General features: G+C 48.7%; 2 protein-coding genes across 2 annotated transcripts; both read left to right on the forward strand.

Annotated features, from left to right (window-relative positions):
• The first annotated feature begins 256 nt into the window (after positions 1 to 256).
• On the forward strand, positions 257 to 3801 carry LOC128324861 (uncharacterized). Its single transcript, XM_053249959.1, has 2 exons — positions 257 to 350; positions 2745 to 3801. Exon 2 carries the CDS (start codon positions 2804 to 2806, stop codon positions 3710 to 3712), a length of 909 nt encoding a protein of 302 aa, XP_053105934.1. The 5' UTR covers positions 257 to 350; positions 2745 to 2803; the 3' UTR covers positions 3713 to 3801.
• Positions 364 to 5709, forward strand: LOC128324860 (uncharacterized). Its single transcript, XM_053249958.1, has 2 exons — positions 364 to 2795; positions 3798 to 5709. The coding sequence occupies exons 1-2, from the start codon at positions 1116 to 1118 to the stop codon at positions 4185 to 4187; spliced, it is 2070 nt and encodes a 689-aa protein (XP_053105933.1). The 5' UTR covers positions 364 to 1115; the 3' UTR covers positions 4188 to 5709.
• The last annotated feature ends 14352 nt before the right edge of the window (positions 5710 to 20061 follow it).

Genomic DNA, 20061 nt, shown 5'->3' on the forward strand with positions numbered 1-20061 from the left:
GGGTGGCAAGCCAACGCGGCCACCTAAGAGGCCAAACGCACCCGCCGAATCCTCCTCCGACGATGAGGGCGATTTGGAACTGGGCGCCATCAGGGCGTTTATAGCACGGCTGCAGGCCCTTGAGAGGCAGCGCACCACTCTAGAGGGTGACAAGGCGGGCGGGGGGCCTTTGGGGGTGCCCCCACAAGCAAAAAAGTCAAACAGGGCGGAAAAGAAGGCAAAACTAATGCTGGGCTTTGCTGACCGTCTAGCAGCTTTGGAGGCGGCGGCGGGAACTGCCCACGAGGAACCAGCGGGGATCACGACACAACCGGCGGACTCAGGACCGGGAGACGGCAGGGACGACAATGGTGAGTCCCCACAGGGGGCCTGGCCGTGGGGACTGCCCTTTAGCACCCCCTACGGACCATACGGGTGGTTCCCAGGGCCAGTTAATTGGGCATCTCCACACGCCACCTGTAATCAGGTCTGGCAAGGGGGGAGCGCTGCTTTGCCCACCCAGGGGCCAACGGCGCAGTTCAGCTCCGCTTGGCATACTGGGGATGGGCCCGTACCCTTGGGGGACCACCTCCTTCCAGCAGTTAAGGAACGGATTTGGAAAGGAGAGTGCATTGACGTGTTCCATTTGCTCTTCAAGGAGCCGGAGCCACTGGAGAAGGAGGGGTCCCAGGGGAAGGACAAGGAGAGGACAAAGCGGAAGCCCATTGAGCATAATTGGGCAAATTGGGTTTCGGGGTACACAATCTACATGGGTGTTCTGATGCAGAAATATCCAGAGCGGGGCCCCGCTCTCGTTAAGTATTTTGATATTATACACAGAGCCTTCATGGACTTTGCTGGTAATGCCTGGGAGCGCTACGACCAAGCGTTCCGCGAGCGCGCCTCCAGCAATGCGGGTATATCCTGGGAAAGGCAGCACCCCGAGTTATGGCTTCAGATTATGACACCCGCGAGGCCCTTGGTAGGCGAGCGCGCCGACAGCGGGCACCTCATTTCCAAAACACCGGCAGCGTCAGCGGCTTCGGCCTCAGGCGCACAGGGGGTTCAAGGTCCCCTGGTGTGCTGGGAATTTAACAAGAACGGGAAGTGTGCCCGCTCCCCGTGCAAGTACCGGCATGACTGTGGCTTCTGCGGTGGGCGGCACGCCAGTATCTACTGCCAGCGGGCCAAAGCCCTTAGGGGAAAAGGGGGATACCAAGGCCCGGGAGGGGCAAAGGGCCCAGCAGCCACGGCTGGAAAAGGGCCCCAGCCCAATTAAAATCCCGGTGCTCCGGAGGCTGCTGCGTGACTACCCCAACAGGGAGCGCGCACGCTATATTGAGGACGGTTTTGTGAAGGGGTTTAGGATTCCGTGCCAATCCAGGCGGGTCCATAGTTTTGCACGCAACCTAAAATCGGTTAGGGGGATGGAACACATAGTAGCGAAAAAGATAGCCAAGGAGGTGTCTCTGGGGAGGGTGCTGGGCCCCTTTGACAGGCTGCCACTGCCAACATTGCGGGTATCCCCTTTGGGCGTGGTCCCTAAGAAGGCGCCGGGAGAGTATAGGCTTATCCACCACCTGTCCTACCCAAGGGGCGACTCGGTTAACGATGGGATACCGGCGGACCTTTGCTCAGTACGGTATACATCGTTTGATGAGGCTGTGGCCATGATCAGGGGCTGCGGGCCTCGGGCACTGATGGCGAAGTGCGACATTGAATCCGCCTTCCGCCTCCTGCCCGTGCACCCTGATGACTTTGACCTTTTGGGCTTCGCATTTAAAGGGGGATTTTACATCGACAGAGCCCTCCCCATGGGATGCTCGGGCTCCTGTGCGGCCTTTGAGGCTTTCAGCTCTATGCTGGAATGGGCACTGCGCCGGAGGGCGGGGCTACGCTCCTCCGCTCACTTTTTAGATGACTTTATTTTCGGAGGAAGGGAGGGCTCTGGCCAATGCCTACACTTACTGCGCTCATTCAGGGCACTCTGCGGGGATCTGGGGGTGCCACTGGCTAAGGACAAGACAGAGGGCCCGACCACGAAGCTTACATTTCTGGGGATAGAGCTGGACACGGTGGGACAGCTCTCACGCCTCCCCGGGGACAAGCTCGGCATCATGAGGGAATTGCTCAGGGAATGCAGAGAGGCTAGGAAGGTAACGCTACGCAAATTGCAATCGCTGGTTGGCCACCTGAACTTCGCTTGCAGGGTGGTGGCTCCAGGTCGCCCCTTTCTAAGGCGCCTGTGTGACGCCATGGTGGGGTGTAATCGACCCCATTTCCTCATTAGGGTGTCTACCGCCATGAGGGAGGATATGGGGCTCTGGCTCAGGTTCCTGGAGTCCTTTAATGGGGTGTCATTCTGGTGTTCTTCCCAGCTGCTCGAGGCCGACTTCCAGGTTCAGTCAGACGCCGCGGGCGGCCTTGGGTTCGGCCTGTACCTGAGAGGGCGCTGGTGCGCGGAACGATGGCCGGGCAGCTGGTCGGAACGGGGAATCACAAGGGATCTCACCTTCCTCGAACTCTTCCCCATTGTGGTGGCGGTGCACATTTGGGCCGAGTCCTTCAAGGACTCGGTCGTGCGTTTCTGGTGCGATAATTTGGCCGTGGTTCAGATTATTAATAGCCAGACTTCCAAATCACAGAGGGTGATGGGGCTGGTGCGGGCCCTGGTTCTAACATGCCTTCGCCATAACACGCTCTTCACTGCCCAGCACGTTCCAGGGGTGCAGAACGAGGTGGCAGATGCCCTGTCTCGCTTCCAGATGCAGCGCTTCCGGAAGCTGGCACCTGGAGCCGCCAAGGAGCCCGAGCAGGTGCCCGAATGGTTGTGGAACCTTGGGATGTAGAGGCGTTTAGGGCCATCCAAGCCTCCATAGCGCCCAGGACACGGGTTGCCTACGACAAAAGGGTCAGGGCCTTTCTGCAGTTTAGAGCTCAGGTAGGATTGGTCCATGTGTGGCCTGTGCCGCCGGAACAGCTGATGCAGTACCTGGTGCACCTCCGTGCCCAGGGGCTGGCGGTGAGCACCATGGCCGGCCATTTGGCTGCGCTGGCTTTCTTTGGGAAAGCAAGGGGCCTCCCCGACCATTCTGGGGACTTCAGGGTCCGGCACATGCTGGAGGGCTGGGCGAGGGAGACGCCCGTGCAACCTGACCGACGTAGGCCGGTCACCCCAGAGGCGCTGCAGCTGGCACTGCAGCAACTTGCCGGGGCTTGTGCGTCTCCTTATGAGGAGGTCCTGTTCAGGGCGGCAGCCTTGGTTGCTTTCTTCGGGGCCTTTAGGGTTGGAGAGATGTTCCCCAGGAGCAGGCGCGGCCCCACGAGTAGGGTACTTCAATTCAGTGACCTCACCGTGGGTGCTTCCCGGGTGGTACTGCACCTTAGGTTTTCAAAAACAGATCAGAGAGGCAAGGGGCAGAGTGTCGCGCTGCATGCCACTGGCGACCCGGGCTTGTGCCCAGTCCGTGCACTGAAGGACTACACGGAGGCCAGGGGTTCAGCTATGGGGTGCCTCTTTATCCACACTAATGGGCGCCACGTGACCCAATTCCAGTTTTGGGCGGTGATGAGGAGAGCCTTTGTGGCGGCGGGGGTGCCTACCCAGGATCTGGCCCCCCACTCCTTTCGGATTGGGGCGGCTTCCATGGCTGCTCGGATGGGTTATTCGGGCCCGGAAATCCAGCGGCTGGGCAGGTGGCGGTCAGCGGCTTACCGCCGATACGTGCGGTAGATGGGCGCATAAGATCTGCCCCACCCCACCCCCACCCACGAACCATTTATTTGTGCCACTCCTAACGCTTTCTCCTCTTGCGCAGGGCCTCAGTCGGCTGGGCCGAGGGCGGCCGGGCAGCGCGCAAGAGTCCTCATACTGGGCCATTCCTTCATTTTCTGGGCACGCAAGTGGGCGCAGAGCGCCGACCCTGGAACCCAGCTTGGTTTGGGGCGTTGGGCCACTGTGGAGTGGCTTGGCCGGCGGGGCATGCGGAGGGCCCAGTTCCTGCCGATGCTGCACGAGTTCCTGGAAGGGAATCCTGTCCCGGATGTCCTGTTGCTGCATTTTGGAGGCAACGACCTGGTGGACCAGTCTGGCATTTTGCTCTCAAGACAGATTGCCCAGGACCTGGTGGTCGCCCTCTCCTGGTGCCCGGGGCTGGTGGTCATCTGGTCTGACATCACTCAGCGGCGAGTCTGGAGGGGGGCGGTGAAGCAGAACAAGGTAGATAGGGCTAGGCGCGGGGTGAACGCGGCCATGGCGCGCTTCATCGCCTCAAAGGGGGGCGGGTGCATCCCACACAACGACATCGCGTTCTCGCTCCCCCAGTTATTCAGGGGTGACGGGGTACACTTGTCCCCCCTTGGTATGAGGTATTTCTTAGACGATCTGCGGCTGGGGTTGGCAACAGTGCTGTTAGGCCTGTGGGGTGGCGGGGCGTCAAGCTAGGCTGACGCCCGCTGTGGCGGGCACAGTGCGGAGGTGAGCAGCTGATGCGGTGCGGCACCTTAGGTAAGCTTTAGCTGTAAGGTGGAGGGGCAGATCCCTTGAGGCTTTACAGATCAGGGATGCTGCCTTGCTCCCACCTCCCTGCAACCGACACCCTTCCGTATGGCTTTACAGCGTCGGACAGGTGATGTAAATTGCAGGGTCCTGACCTTAGGTCGGCAACGAAGGGCGCCCCCTTCTGGAAGGTGGGCCGCCTGGAGCCGAGGTGTCTGTGCCATGAGATTCTAGGGCGGGGGTGGCCACGTGGTGGCCCCCCCCCATCCGAGCCCGCACTGTTGCTGCTCTGAATGCCAACCCCAGCTGCCGTGCCTGTGCAGGCACTGTCTTAAAACCTTGTACCCCTAATAAAGTGACCAGTTCCTCCATAATACTTCTGTGTCCGTGTCTCCTTGGGTCTGGGTGCAAGCCAGCCGATCGCAGCCGCTCTAGGCTGCGTGGCTTGTTTGCCCTCAGCCCCACCCCCTGGAGCACGTGGCACTGGGAGCTAGCTCCCATTGGCCCGGCTCCGTCTCGGAGGCGGGGCTAGCAGCAGTGAGCCGGCAGCAGGCCTGTGCCGGCTCAGTCCTTCCCTGACCGAGCACCCTCCCTCCCTCCCTCTGGCATAGGTTGGGCTTTGCTGGTCGCCGTTTGGGGCCGGGCAGGAATTTTTTGGGTATACGCTTGATTGGCCTTAGCGTGCACCTTTTTTCGCCTGCCTCAACCTATACCAGTTAGTAGCAAGGTTGCTTAGCGGGATTGATTAGTTAGCCAGGGAATAGCTTGTGGTCACTTTTACCACGGGGTTGGCGGGCACAGTGCGGAGGTGAGCAGCTGATGCGGTGCGGCACCTTAGGTAAGCTTTAGCTGTAAGGTGGAGGGGCAGATCCCTTGAGGCTTTACAGATCAGGGATGCTGCCTTGCTCCCACCTCCCTGCAACCGACACCCTTCCGTATGGCTTTACAGCGTCGGACAGGTGATGTAAATTGCAGGGTCCTGACCTTAGGTCGGCAACGAAGGGCGCCCCCTTCTGGAAGGTGGGCCGCCTGGAGCCGAGGTGTCTGTGCCATGAGATTCTAGGGCGGGGGTGGCCACGTGGTGGCCCCCCCCCATCCGAGCCCGCACTGTTGCTGCTCTGAATGCCAACCCCAGCTGCCGTGCCTGTGCAGGCACTGTCTTAAAACCTTGTACCCCTAATAAAGTGACCAGTTCCTCCATAATACTTCTGTGTCCGTGTCTCCTTGGGTCTGGGTGCAATGACTACAATAACCTTCCTCTTTATGATCTATCTAAAATCATCAAAAGGAATAATAATAACTTGTTAAAATGCATTGTGGATGTATTTACAATTGCAGTTGACCCTTAGATGACGAGGGAATGAAATGTATTATCAAGGACGATGTGGAGATTGCTGAATGAGTTCTTTGCATCTGTCTTCACAGCAGAGGATATTGAGCATATTCTTGTACCTGACCTAAGCTTACCAGGGACAAAGGCTGAAGAACTGAGTCAAATTGGGGTGACAAGAGATGATGTTCTAAACTGTCTTGAAACATTAAATATTAACAAATTGCCTGGGCCAGATGGCATCCACTCAAGAGTTCTTTAAGAAATCAAATGTGAAATTGCTGATCTCCTAGCAAAGATATGTAACTTATCCCCACAATCCAACAATTATCTCAAAATTGTTGCTGACCACACAAATGACACCTGCGCATGCACGGACACCAAGTGTGTGCTGATGCCACGTGGGACTTCTTGGGACATGCAACACTCTATCAGGAAGCTGCATGGGGTGGCAGAGAGCAGGTAAGGACCTGGTCTCCTTTTTCTAAAAGCTCTCAGGCCCCGTTCCTAAAATGTACTCAAACCGCGGTTTGAACCACGGTTTGTGCACATCTCTAAATGATACAATTGATCCTGTTTTGTTCTCTTTTGTTTAGATGAAATAAAAGTAAGAAGTGAGAGGAGAAAAAGAGGAAAAAGAGAATCTTACATGCTTCTCTTTAAATGTTTCAGGGGCTTAACAGTCCTTTGAAGAGAAAAACAATTACGAAATAATAAATAATAATAAAGACCCATTTCAGACCTGCTTTCAGGTGGGCTATGGGGTGGAGACTGCCTTGGTCGGCCTGATGGATGATCTCCAATTGGGAATGGACAGAGGATGTATGACTCTGTTGGTCCTTTTGCACCTCTTGGAGGCTTTCGATACTATCGACCATAGTGTCCTTCTGGAGAGTCTGAGGGGGTTGGAGGTGGGAGGCACTGGTTTGCAGTGGTTCCACTCTTACCTCTCAGGCAGATTCCAGATAGTGTCCCTTGAAGACTGTTCTTCTTCAAAAACTGAGCTTCGGTATGGTGTCCCACAGGGCTCCATACTGTCACCGATGTTGCTTAACATCTACATGAAACCACTTGGAGAGATCATCAGAGATTTGGTGCAGGGTGTTATCAGTATGCTGATGACACCCAAATCTATTTCTCCATGTCAACCTTATTAGGAGAAGGCATAACCTCCCTAAATGCCTGCCTAGAGGCAGTGATGGGCTGGATGAGAGGTAACAAGCTGGATCCAGATAAGACGGAGGTACTTATTGTGCAGGGTCGGAACTCGGGAGATGATTTTGATCTGCATGTTCTGGATATGGTCACACTTCCCCAGAAGGAACAGGTACGCAGTCTGGGGCTCTTTCTGGACACAAAACTCTCCCTGGTGTCCCAGGTTGAGGCAGTGGCCAGAGGTGCCTTTTATCAGCTTCTGCTGATACACGAGCTGCGTCCATTTCTCGAGATAAATGACCTCAGAACTTTAGTACATATGCTGGTAACCTCTAGGCTGGACTATTACAATGCGCTGTATGTGGGGCTACCTTTGTATGTAGGCCATAAACTGCAGTTGGTACAGAATGCGGTGGCCAAGTTGGTCTCTGGGTCATCTTGGAGAGACCATATCACTCCTCTCTTAAAAGATCTACACTGGCTGCCAATAGGTTTCCAGGAAAAGTACATGGTTTTGGTTATCCTATATAATAAAAGGCTAAGTGAGTGGCCGTGGCTTTGGAACATTGGGGATCTGCGTCCCTGCCTCCCTGGGCTGTTCTGGGCCTGCGCGAAGCGCAGGCCCAGAAGAGCCCAAGGGACACAGGACCTCAGACACCAGTGTCCCACAGCCACGGGCGGCCATTAGCTGGTGTGTGGCGGTGGGGGAAAGTGGCCGAGGTGGCGGCAGAGCCGCCACCTTGGCCATGAGCTGACCACGGCGAGAGGAGGCCGAGGCAACCCGAAGCGGCCGCCCTGAAAAAGGCGAGGGCAATGGCGACGGGGGAAGACCAAGACGGGGGACAGGGAAGCTGGGCGAGGTGGCGGCGAAGCCGCCAACGAGGCCCCCGCCCGCTCACAGCCGTCGCCCCCGCCTGCTCACCCGCCCTCCCAGCTGCCCAAAATGAAGCTGGGCGAGGTGGCGGCGAAGCCGCCAACGAGGCCCCCACCCGCTCACAGCCGCCGCTGCCTGCTCACCCGCCCTCCCAGCTGCCCCAAATCACCTTCCCCGCTCCCCCCCAAAAAAGATTAAGGGCCAAAATGGCCCATGAGAAGGTCGCCGCCCCCGCCTATCGCCCTCCCAGCTGTCGAAGACCACCTTACCCGCTCCAGCCCGAGGGAAAAGAGAGGAGCTCACGAGCAGAGCTCCTCTCTGTGCTAAGTCACTGCTCAAACTGCCGCTATGGACGCAAAGGACGCCTATTGCGTCCATTGCGACAGTATGGGCAGCAGCTTAACACAGAGAGTAGCTCTGTTCCCGAGTTCCTCTCTTCTCCTTCGGGCTGGAGCGCGTAAGGTGGGCTCCGGCAGCTGGGTGCGCGGGAGGGTGATAGGCGGGGGCGGCCACCTTCTCATGGGCCATTTTGGCCATTATTCATCCACACACACACACACACCCCAAAAAGTAAAAGCAAAATAAGGAAGAACAAAAACAGAGACAACAACAAAACAAAAAACAAAAAGAGAGAGGGGACAAGGGGGGGGAAAAGAGACAGAAAGAGAGAGAGAGAGACAGAAAAGACGGGATAGAAAGCTAGCGCCCGTTATCATAACGGGCTTAAAAATACTAGTAACCTATAAAGCCCTAAACAGCTTGGGCCCAGGGTATTTAAGAGAACATCTTCTTTGCTATGGACCACACCGCCCATTGAGATAATCTGGAGAGATTTGTCTGCAGTTGCCACCAGCTCGTCTGGTGGCTACTCAGGGATGGGCCTTCTCCATTGCTGCCCCGAGGCTTTGAAACACACTTCCTGCTGAAATAAGAGCCTCCCCATCTCTGACAACTTTTTAAAAGGCAGTCAAGATGCATTTGTTCACCCAGGCTTTTAATAAGATATTGAGCCAGGTCTCACGATCAGTGAGACCCAGTTTGGGGCACTGAGCGGGGAAAGCAGGCTAAGCCCGCTCTCCCCACACACAAGCATGGCTGGAGCCTTGGGAGACATAAATACATAAATAAATAAATAAAGCACAAGGTGGCTTACAACAATATAAAAAAAACCCAATAAAATTAAAAAATCAAAACAGAATCTAAAACAAATAAGGAGATAAAAGGCAACATTCGCTACAATTGCACCAAAACTAATGCAATGTAAAAGCTGAGTTTTTAAAGAGCAACAACATGGGGATTTCTATTTTCTAGAGAGGACAGTTAAATTAGTTGACTTTTCCAGCACTAATTGAAAAGGAAAGAGAACTTTTAAATTAAAATGTTTCAGAGGAAGTGGTAAAGAAAGTTGTAGATGATTTGGCTAAGAGTAAAAGTCTATGAAACATTGATTTGCCTGCTGAATGTTATCAGATATTTAGAGAAGATCTCACAGCAAATAATTATCTTTTGATAAATAACACTCTGCATCATGTTAGCTGGTATTGATTAATGGAAAATTATATGGTCAAGTTCAAGGTTATTTCCGATTCCAAAGAAAGTAATTAAGTATTAATCAGTATTAAATCATATCATCCTACTGAACTTTTAAATCATATGTTAAAATTATAACTACAATTATGACAAGAAGGCTTAATTCTATACTGCATAAATATATTACTGATTACCAAGCTAGTTTTATTAATATGCATTATTTGAAAGAGAATATAAGGAGAGTTCTAAAGTCTATTTATAAAGGGAATTGTGATCAACAACTAGTAGTCTTACTTTATGCTGAGAAGGCTTTTGATTGAGTGGAGAGAGTTTTCTTGGATGCTATATTAAGCCATTTGTGGTAGGGGATGCATTTTGTCGCTGGACCATCATATGTTATAAAGATGCTAAAGCTAAGTTGCTTATAAATGGAAAACATTGTGGGTGTGGTTGTTTGTTTTGGAGAGGTGAACTCAACAAATAATATTATAAATGGAAATAATATTATAAATGGAAAACATTGTGGGTGTGGTTGTTTGTTTGTTTGTTTGTTTGTTTGTTTTGGAGAGGTGAACTCAACAGGTATGCACTTTACCATCTGCCTTTTTTGCAGTTATATAAAACTTAGGTATTGCAGTTCATGAGAGCCAAAAAAAATTAAAAAATAAACTAGGTCACCAGAAAGTGAAATTGACACTTTATGCGCATGATATTATGGTAAGCCTTGCCAAACCCACATAAGTTTTAAAACAGGTTAAATCTGTTATACATGAGCTGTTATCACTATATGTCTATAAAATAGATTGTATAAAAACTTAGTTCATTTATTTTCATCTATAGGTTCAGCAAAATTTTTAAAAAGAATGCACTGGCTGCCAATATGTTTCTGGGTGAAATACAAAGTGCTGATTATTACCTATAAAACCCTTAACAGCTTGGGTCCAGGGTACTTAAGAAAGCACCTTCTTTGTAATGAACCCTGCTGCCTTCTACAATCTTCTGGAGAGGTCCAGTTACAGTTGCCACCGGCTTGTTTGGTGGCAATCCAGGACAGGTCTTTCACTGTGGCTGCCCTGGGGCTTTGGAATATGTTCCCTGCTGAAATGAGCAGCTCCTTCTCTTTTTGTTTTCAGGAAAACCCTCAAGACTCACCTGTTCTCACAAGCTTTAATTAGAATTAATTCTAATAATTTGTTTTAATAATTGTTTTATGCCACTGTTTTTATTTCTGTTTTACGCTACTGTTTTAATTGTTTCGTGTATTTTAATCTGTGTTGATTTTTGAGTATTGTTTTAAATGTTGTACACATCAGGTGGTATAAAAATATGATAAAAATAAGTAAATAATTTAAAAAGAGAGAACACAGAAACTTTTTGTATGCCAGGGGGAACTACATCCTTAGATAATTAGATACTCAGTTCTAACTTAGATCAATTATGGGGCTGTAGATCATTTGCTTTGCATACAGAATGTCCCAGCTTCGATCCTTGACATCTCCAGGTAGAGCTGGGAAAGACTCCTGCCTGAAACGTTAGCCACTGTCAATCAGTGTAAACAATACTAAGCTCGATGAACCAATGGTCTGACTAAGTTTAAGACAGCTTCCTATGTTCCAATTAGCAATAAATTTTTGCCCAGTAGTGACTAATGTTCAAAGGGCTTTTCAGATTTGTTAAAGTTTGAACATCTTGATTGGGAAATATCTCTCTAATTAAGTTGTGTATCATTGCTAAATTTCTTTCAGATTTCAAAATCTGCTATGTAAGTGACTCAGCAGCAATAGAGGAAAAGGCAAAATTCAATCCAAAGCTGTTGTTCAGAGAGTAAAGCATCACATTCAAATGACAACTCAAATGAAAAGGACAGGGAAAAGGCTGGCTGGTATTCCCTAGCTCAAAGTACTACCGTATTATTAAACCAGTCAAATTCATTCTATGTCGGAATGAATTAGGCAGAACAAGGAGGCTATTTGGCTGCTATGAGAACAAAATATTAATATACCACTCCAATACTCAAATGATTGACTGTGAAATAAGAAGTAAAGTGTCACGCCCTCGATCTCAGATAGCGAGGAGGAAGGGGAAGCTGACAGCCTTTCAGCCGATGCAGGGGTGCCTGAGGGGCAGAGCCCAGCTGTCAAGAGACGGCTGAGGAAGGTCCGGCTGATGTTTCAGAGCAGGCACAGCAGTCTGAGGTAGCAGAGACAGCGACGGACAGACTAGAAGATGAGCTGTGCAGGCAACCCTCACTGACTCCACAGCAACAGCGTGTCACAAGGTGGAGAGCACAGCTGGAAACTATCAGGAGGAGTAAGCACCTCTTGCAGAGGGCTGATAAGCCTTGAATCCCTGCCAGCTGAGAGTTATCAGCTTGGACTATAAAGCACGACAGCAGCTTTCTGTTAGCTGCTGGAAGACAACATTTGTCAACCCTCATGTTGACAGCTTTCAGCCCGAGCCTGATATAAAGAACTATTCTGAGCCGTATTTCATTTCTGCAGCCCAGTTTGTATTGTGGACTATCTTCCTGGACTTCCCTTCTGGGTGGCCAGATTGCTGACATAAAGAAACAAGAAATATCCTACCCCTAAGGAGGCCTGCAAAGGCGGGGGGGGGAGGGTTCAACCTGGCTCTATCCTGTGTCCTCATCTACCTGTTGGCCAGTGAATATGAAAGAGAGATATGATTCCTATCTCATAGGTGTATCCTTACAATCCAAAGTTTTTGGTGTATACAGTAGAGTACTTGGAAAAATTGGTGTACTAGCAGGAAATTTGAAGCGTGATATCATTAGATCCAGCAATATAGGCTGTTCTCACGACCTACCAAAACCAGGCTAAGGGAGCCCAGCCCAGTTTTGGAAGGTCGTGTGCTGCAACAGGAGCCATTCAGCTCCCGGCAGCAAGCCACCTTAAATGCCCCCCCTTCTAAAATAAGGTTAGCGGAATGTGCACTCCGCTAACCCCATTTTCCAAATCATGTGTCACTGAGGTGCAGTTCCACGCCATGGCAATGCATGAGTAATCCCCCGACTGGGAGGCTATTCAAAAATCATGTGGGAAGCACATGAACAAGGAGAATTTTCAGATGTTTTTGGAATGCAGTTGCTGCACTCTTCCACATGCTGGTCACCATTTATATGCATTTGCTGCATAGTAACTGAGTGCATAGGGCATAAAATAGGTGCCCCATCCCTGGCTTGATTTTGAACATATATAAGCTCTGGCATTAACTTGAAAATGAGGCAGAGGGGAGATCATTGCCAGCACTACTCAATTCCAGGTTTGGCCAACTTTGTGCATGGAAATTACTTCTTAAATGTCACACAAACTGCTGGAAAGTATATCTCATGTGTCTGATTTTATTTTGTATTATGGCTTCCAGATGGTAGATTACTTATGGACTAATCCTCACTTTTGATCCCCTTTGTTAGAAAAACTGTACGGAGTACTAGTCACAGCATAATAATCTAATCTTGCAAATTGATGTTTCTTTTCTTTTTTGCTTACAATAGCATGGATCATCTGCAACATTGCCTGAATAAATGTACCATTTGTCACAAGCTAAAAAACTGTCATCATTAACTTGATTAATCAAATGCTGTTGTTAAAGATGGATTGAAAGCACAAAATAGTCAGCCCAGTGCCAAGTAATGAAGAGATTAATTTGAACAAGACAACCAATTTTGTATAACAACTCTCATGCTTTATTTAGAAAGCCATCAATTAGTATATTTTCCCCATTGATGTACTGTTTTGTCTTTCTAAGCAACAAAAAGGCAATTTGCTCAAAAGTCAATCTGCTTGCTTTAAAAAAGACAGAGTTAAGTACCTCCACACTCTTCAGTTCTATAAGCTGAAGCCTTGACTTTGATAGCCAAAAGGAAATTAATGATGGAATGGAAAAACTTACAATGGAATTATTCCTCTCTCAGGATATCACTAATTTCCTTTCCATAATGTGATTATAATTCTGGTAGCAGGAGTCACAGCAAGGGAGGCCTACAAAGACTTTCATTCCTTCATTATCTTGGATAGAGATTAATGTGGCCCATATTCAGATGCCAGCTCTAGTCATGAAGAACGTTGCTAAGCCACTTAATCAGCCTCTATTGTTTAATCCAAAAAAAGGGCGGAGAATTGAAAAGGTAGCCGGTTTAAAAGGCTTTCCTTCTCATGCATTTAATGAGCTGCGATGCACTAAAAGACACAGAGATCCTATGCTGAATCCCATTCACAATGGCCCATCGTACCATTCAAACAGGCAAGCATTTCTTCTCTGTTCTGTTCATCCCATACCAACGAGTGTAGTGCTATACATGGCCTTCTGTACAGTACTGCAGATTGCCCAGATTTTAAGCCAGTAGCCATCTTGGTGCCTCTCAACAGCCACAAACAGAGCAGAACGGTAATAGCCGACCCCCTACTGTTTATCCCCAGCATCATGCAGTGGTCCTGAGGTGTCTGAAGCGAGGCACCAAATGCTGCCTTATCCCACAAACCTGGTGGGGGCTATCCCCCCAAACTGAGCTCTGCACGCGTGAAAGTGGCATGGGGTTTGGAGAAGGCTGTCAGCAGCCTCCTCTTCTCTCCTCTTGCTTCTTGCAGGCATGGCAAGGAGTGTGAGGAAAGCTTGCAAGGGTCAGAACTGGCCCTAAAGAGCGGCTCCAATGGCAGCAGTGGGGAGCATCTTGCCATCCTGCCAGTGCCCCAGTAGCCCACTGCCTGCAGCAATTGCCTCACCTTGCCTTGTGAAAGGGTCATCCTTGCCAGCATCTGTTAATCAGTGGTACACTGCCTCTGAGCATGGAGTTTCTGTTGAGCTCCCATGGCTCATAGATACTGATAGACAGAAGTGGCTGGTGCATTGTAGGACAAAATTGAAGCTGCTGTTAAAACAAAAAACAAAAAAACAAGCTTCCATGAGTGACCATGAGCTCCAGTATTATCAACTCTTGATCCACTCTGTTCAACACATATCATATTGCTTCTTAATTGTCTTTTTCTGTAAATTAAAACAGCCACTGCATTCTGAGCTTTTAAAGAATCTCAGAGGAGCCCAGCACAGGGAACAGCATAATTACATTTGCCGCATAGGAGCACTCTCAGATTACTATGCTTCATCTGGAACCTTGATTTGACTGGAGTCCTACACTATGACATACTTAACCTAATGGTTAATTCAGCCCTGATGTTATGAAATTATCAAGAGAAACACTAATGCCATAAATCTAAATACTGTGACATTTCCAAATGGTATGCCACACTGATAGGATATACTAGATTGGGTAGTTAGATGGTGACTCTTGAAAATGACCTTATAGAAACATTTCTTTCACAACATTTTAGCCTCATTTTGATTAATTAGATCTAGAAATTTTCCTCACTGGGGAGCAGCAGAAGATGCCAATCAGCTGAGATCACACATGGAATCCATGTAATGCACCATCTGTCCCAGGTTAGGATGTATAACAGGCTTTCCGAAGATACCCAGGTAAAGTCTCTTGCTAAATAAACTTTCTCTTCTTTTTTAAAAAAAGAGTGCTTATCAAAAATACTCTAGAGGGAGGAAAGAAACAGGATGGCTGTAACCTCCTACTAATGAGGCACTAATGCATAATTATTATAATACACACACTTCTCTCCATTGAGGAATATTTATAAACACGAGAATGCTCTGGTTTGTGCCAATATACAAATTGTTGTTCCTCTGGTGGTTTTGTCTCATAGCAGCAATGTTAATGAATTTCCTAAGTCTGAACACTGAACACGGAAAATATTGGCGAAATTTGCCTTATTTCTCATCCTTGCCTACAGTGAGTACACGGAGGCACAGCACTGGGTGGAATCAAGGCAGCAATGGTTTTTCAAGTATTTAGGCATCCTATATATTGATTTCCCCCCCCCCCTTCAGTTTAACAGACAGTGACATGGGTACCGTGGAAGAACTACTGGAATTTAATTTCGTATGATGAGCAATACGACTTCCTTCAACATCAGTTCTTTGTTTTAGAGATGCTTGAATGAAAACATAACAAAACAAGGGGCAGGGGAATTTGTTTGTTTGCAAAATGTTCACCCAGCAGTCTAAAATATCTGTTTGTAAGGTGATTACCTTAAGATCTAATAATTGGCAAGTATACAAATGTAATACTTATTTATTTATTATATTTATACCCCAACCCTCCAGTACACTACTTCTCACAGCAGCAGTAAATAAATAAATAAGAAATGTCTCTGTCTGTACCACAAATCAGAGATGTTCCCTATCACTCAGTAAAACCACTGCAACACAATATCTCAGACTGGAACTATGAGTTATGGAAAATCAGGACTGATATCAACAGCAGCAAACTCATAGGCCGGGTTCAGATGTAACACAAAAACGGAGGTCCCTTCACCTCCGGTTTTGCTAACTGAATGTCTGAGTGTCCAAATGAGGCAAACTTCAGTTAAAGGGGGGAAATGGACCCACTGTTTCCCTCCCCAAATTTCATTTGTTACCTTTGGTTCTTTCTAAGTTTCATTGTCCCAACCTCTGGTTTGGTAGAGCCAGCATTACATCCAAATGCTGGCACGGCTGCTAGCCTTGTCCCAAAATGGAGTTGAGGGAGGAAGCTCCTCCCTCACTCCAGCTGCTATTGGTTGTGCAGGCTGTTCTTTAGGAAAGAAGGAAGCCCATACAGCCAGCTCCCTTACTTCTCTGCAGTCTCACTAACTGCATAGAGGCCCCTCTCCCCAACATCCAATCATGGGTAAGAGAGCAGGGGGAGGGGGCACAGAACCACAGCTCCATTGGACCCATAGCTCCATGTGACATCTGAACCCAGCCATGTTGTCATGTCCTGCTTTCACTCCATCATATGAAATGCTACAGAATTTGCAGTGTGATGTCATCTTGCATTGAGCATCCACCATGGAAGTGAGGCAGGAACAGGGAAACAAAGGCAATGTGGGACTGCTGCTTTCCATCACAGCCTGCAATTATCTACCAAGTATTGTGCCCACATCATATTTTTGCTTGAATGGGAAAGTGAGAATCTTTACAATAAATTAAAAATCAACTTTTTTTATTATTTTAGCAGTCACATCCTGTTAGCCCTCATCCAGTGTTCATAATTCATATTCCATCATCAAGTAATGGATGAGGAATACTGGGCCATAGGGACCCCAAGTGTAGGACTACAGGAAGGGTAACAAAAGAACTCTGCCTCTATAAAAGCGTGAACTCAGATCACTGTGTTGACATGTTCCTTAAGATCTTCACATGTGACCCCTACAGCATCAAACTTCCCCTCTCCCAAGGGCCAGATTGCATCACAATCCTGAACATCTCATATATCCAAAGTATGGCTGCCAGTTCTGAAGAAACGATTCCTGGATGGTTTTTAGCAGTATTGTCTTCCTTCCCACCCCAAATATCAAGCAATTGACATCTCCAGGATTGCTTTCAACATCGTCTGGAGAATGGTGGCATTTCCTGGAGACTCCAGGCCAGTCCTAGAGGGTTGGCAACCCTAATACAGAGTAGCATGCAAAGCTGCCTCACTAGAGCTAGCAGAGTCTCCCATACCCTGCTGAATCTCTCCAGTCCACATCAAGCCTGCAAAGGGTGTGCCACTGTGACCAGGCCATTCACTGGCATGCCTCCCTCAACAGGGCCTCAGTGCACAGGCTACTTCCAGAAATAGTAGGAATCAAGGTCCATGGATGAAGCAGGCAATCACAAGGTAAGTGTAGCTCCACTCAGAAGTGCATCAGTTCCACTGGAATTAGGAAAGAGTATGAATCTTTTAATATTTTAAATGAGTGGACATGCAGCTAGATCCTATGGTGATCCTATTGTGTTGCCTGACAGTTATTGGTCCAATGGCAAAGGGCCCAGGATCACCTAGAACAAAACAGAGGTTCATGAAGAGAGTGAGTTCAGACATAGAGGCTATTCCCATGATCCCAGGAAAGTGGGGTAATGGCTCACTTTCCAGAGATTGTGGAAACCACCGGGCTCGCAGGAGAGCCCAGTGCTCCCAAGGCAGCTAGCCCGCCTAATCCTCCCCCTTAAATGAGGTTAATGGAGCGAGCACTATGTTAACCTCATTTTTCTGCTCGTGTGTCACCACGGCGGGTGGCAACACATGAGTAGACCCCAGCCTCCAGGGCTTGGGGGTCTCTCCAGGATGCCCTACATGCTTGCACAGGGCATCCTGGAATTTCCAGGGGGCACACAGCCCCCAATCCCCACAGCCCCCACCGGCTCCGTGACGGAGCCGGCCACCCAGCTACGAGCAGCTGCTCATCTGCAGGGAGAGCAGACTAAGCCCACTCTCCCCGCAAGCCCAACAGAAGCTTTTCTCACAGATCAAATCTTGGTGCCATATCTTGGTCTGACACCTTGAGTGAACCTCAAGTTCCTGCCTTGGCATTGGTTCAGACAATCACAGACAAGTTGGTTACCAACTTGGCAAGCAAGTTCCAAGGTATGTGTGAACCTGCCCATTAAGTACAGAAGCAGTGTTTCCCGCATAGAGCTTGGCCATCATGTTGCAGCTCTCCACACTGATTTCCTCACAGCCACAAAAAGGGATGTATCCCTTCAAACGGAGGGGTTCTCCATCCTTTCCCACTTGACACTTCCAAACAGCAAAAGAAGGAAGAGAAAGCCTCAAGACACCCATCTGGGGAATCTGGGAAGTAAGAATTAAAGGTTCTCATCTAATTCTCTCGAGCTCTCTGTAGACACCACACTGCTCTAGAGCAGAGGTTCCCATCCATGGCCATTGTGGCTGGAGATGATGTGAATTATAGCCCAACAGCACCTGTAGCCTAACAGTATCAGACCCAGGGTCAATACATGGTCCAAATGTTCTCCTGGCCATGATCCATGATTTCCCCACTGAAGAGGTTATACCCATTCTACGTATTATATCTGGATCCCACCATTCTTCTGAGGACCTTAATTGACTATGGGGCTATTCTGATGATCAGCAAAAATCAGGCTAGCCTCCACTAGCCCAGTTTTTGCTGATCGTCAGAACCACTGGGCTCGCAGCCGAGCCCGGTGGTTCTGGAGCGGCTAACCCGCTCTGGAACCCCTGGTAAAAAGCAGGTTTGCGGAGCGAGCGCTCCGCAAACCTGCTTTTTACAATTGTGAGTAGCTCCCTGGCCAGGAGGCAAAAAGCCGCCTCCCGGCTCGGGGGTCTCCCCAGTATGCCCTGCGCACTCACGGGGTCTCCCCAGTATGGGGTCTCCCCAGTATGCCCTGGGGTCTCCCCAGTATGCCCTGCGCACGGCCCCAACCTCCGCCAGCTCCGTCTTGGAGCCAGCAATCGTGTGGGCAGCCGATTCAGCCACCCAGGGCTCCCTCTCCACTTGTGAACGGGGAGAGCGGGCTTAGCCCGCTCTCCCCACTCATCCGAAGAAACCGGATCTCACAGATCGTGAGACCCGGCTCTATGTCTTTGTTCTGTTGCTGTGAACTGCTCTGAGCTTATGGATGGGGCATTATAGAAATATAATTAATTAATAATAAAATAAAATAAAATAAAATAAAATAAGGCAGCCTACATGGTATTCTCTCATTTTATGAACCCTGTAAGATAAATCACTTGCCTAAGGCACTCTGGTGAGCTTCATGTCTGATCTGGGATCTGAACCTGAGTTACTCATGAACATGTGTGCTACTACTCCACCTACTACCACCTTTCTTTACTTTGTACATGGACAACTGTCCCTGCATATCCCTGTTATGCAAGGAGAGAAGTGTTTAATGTTTCAGCACAGTTTATCATAGGCAGATTCTTAATTGTTTTAGGCTGGCTCTGTACATTTCAAAATATTAATGGGACTTTCATCCATTACAATACTGGTGCCCAGCAGTGAAACATGCAAATAAACAAACCCAACTCTGGGAGACATTGTGGTGATTCACACAATCACAATCTGTGTTCCACCCGGGTTTGGAAGCTATGTGTGCCCCCAATTTTTGGTTGTGTAAGAGGGAAACCTGGGTAGAAATGATTGTGTGTAAGCAAGGCAGGAAGAAAAGCTACCCAGGTTTTCCTCCTACCTTGCTTCCATACAATCACTTCTACCCAGGTTTCCCTCTTACTTTAGGGGATATTGAAGAAAGAAACGGAAGGTTTCTTTGTTCATTTTTGCAGCCCAGGAACAATCACTACATACAAATGTTATAAAAGCAAAAATTTATAAGACCCAGAAAGACAGTATGTGTCGGTTATGCAAGAAAGCAGATGAGACGGCTGAGCACCTTGTATGTTGTTGTAAGAAAATCGCTCAGACTGATTATAAGGAAAGACACAATAAAGTTGCTGCAATGATCCACTGGAATTTTTGCAAGAATTACAGAAAGGTCACAGAAAAAATCCTTTGGGATTTTTGAATACATACTGATAGGCATTTAGCGCACAATACATGTGATCTGACAGTCATTGAGAAGAATCGGGTTCTGATCATTGATATTGCAATCCCAGGGGCTAGACGAGTCAATGAAAAACAATTGGAGAAAATAACTAAATACAAGGACCTTCATATTGAAACTGAGCAGCTCTGGAAAAAGAAAACAATAGTGGTGCCAATAGCTGTTGGTGCCCTTGGTACAATACCAAAAGAACCTGAACACCATCTTGACACCTTGGGCATCAATGAAATTACAACACATCAACTACAGAAGGCCATA

This window comes from Hemicordylus capensis, chromosome 4 (genome assembly GCF_027244095.1).
Source record: "Hemicordylus capensis ecotype Gifberg chromosome 4, rHemCap1.1.pri, whole genome shotgun sequence".
NCBI classification, from domain to species: domain Eukaryota; kingdom Metazoa; phylum Chordata; class Lepidosauria; order Squamata; family Cordylidae; genus Hemicordylus; species Hemicordylus capensis.

Bases quoted from the DNA above. Each gene is read 5' to 3' on its own strand.
- LOC128324860 (XM_053249958.1), top strand. From the start codon at position 1,116: ATGACTGTGGCTTCTGCGGTGGGCGGCACGCCAGTATCTACTGCCAGC. The intron at 2,796-3,797 runs GTGCCCGAATGG...CCTCTTGCGCAG, and splicing joins CCGCCAAGGAGCCCGAGCAG to GGCCTCAGTCGGCTGGGCCG.
- LOC128324861 (XM_053249959.1), top strand. From the start codon at position 2,804: ATGGTTGTGGAACCTTGGGATGTAGAGGCGTTTAGGGCCATCCAAGCC.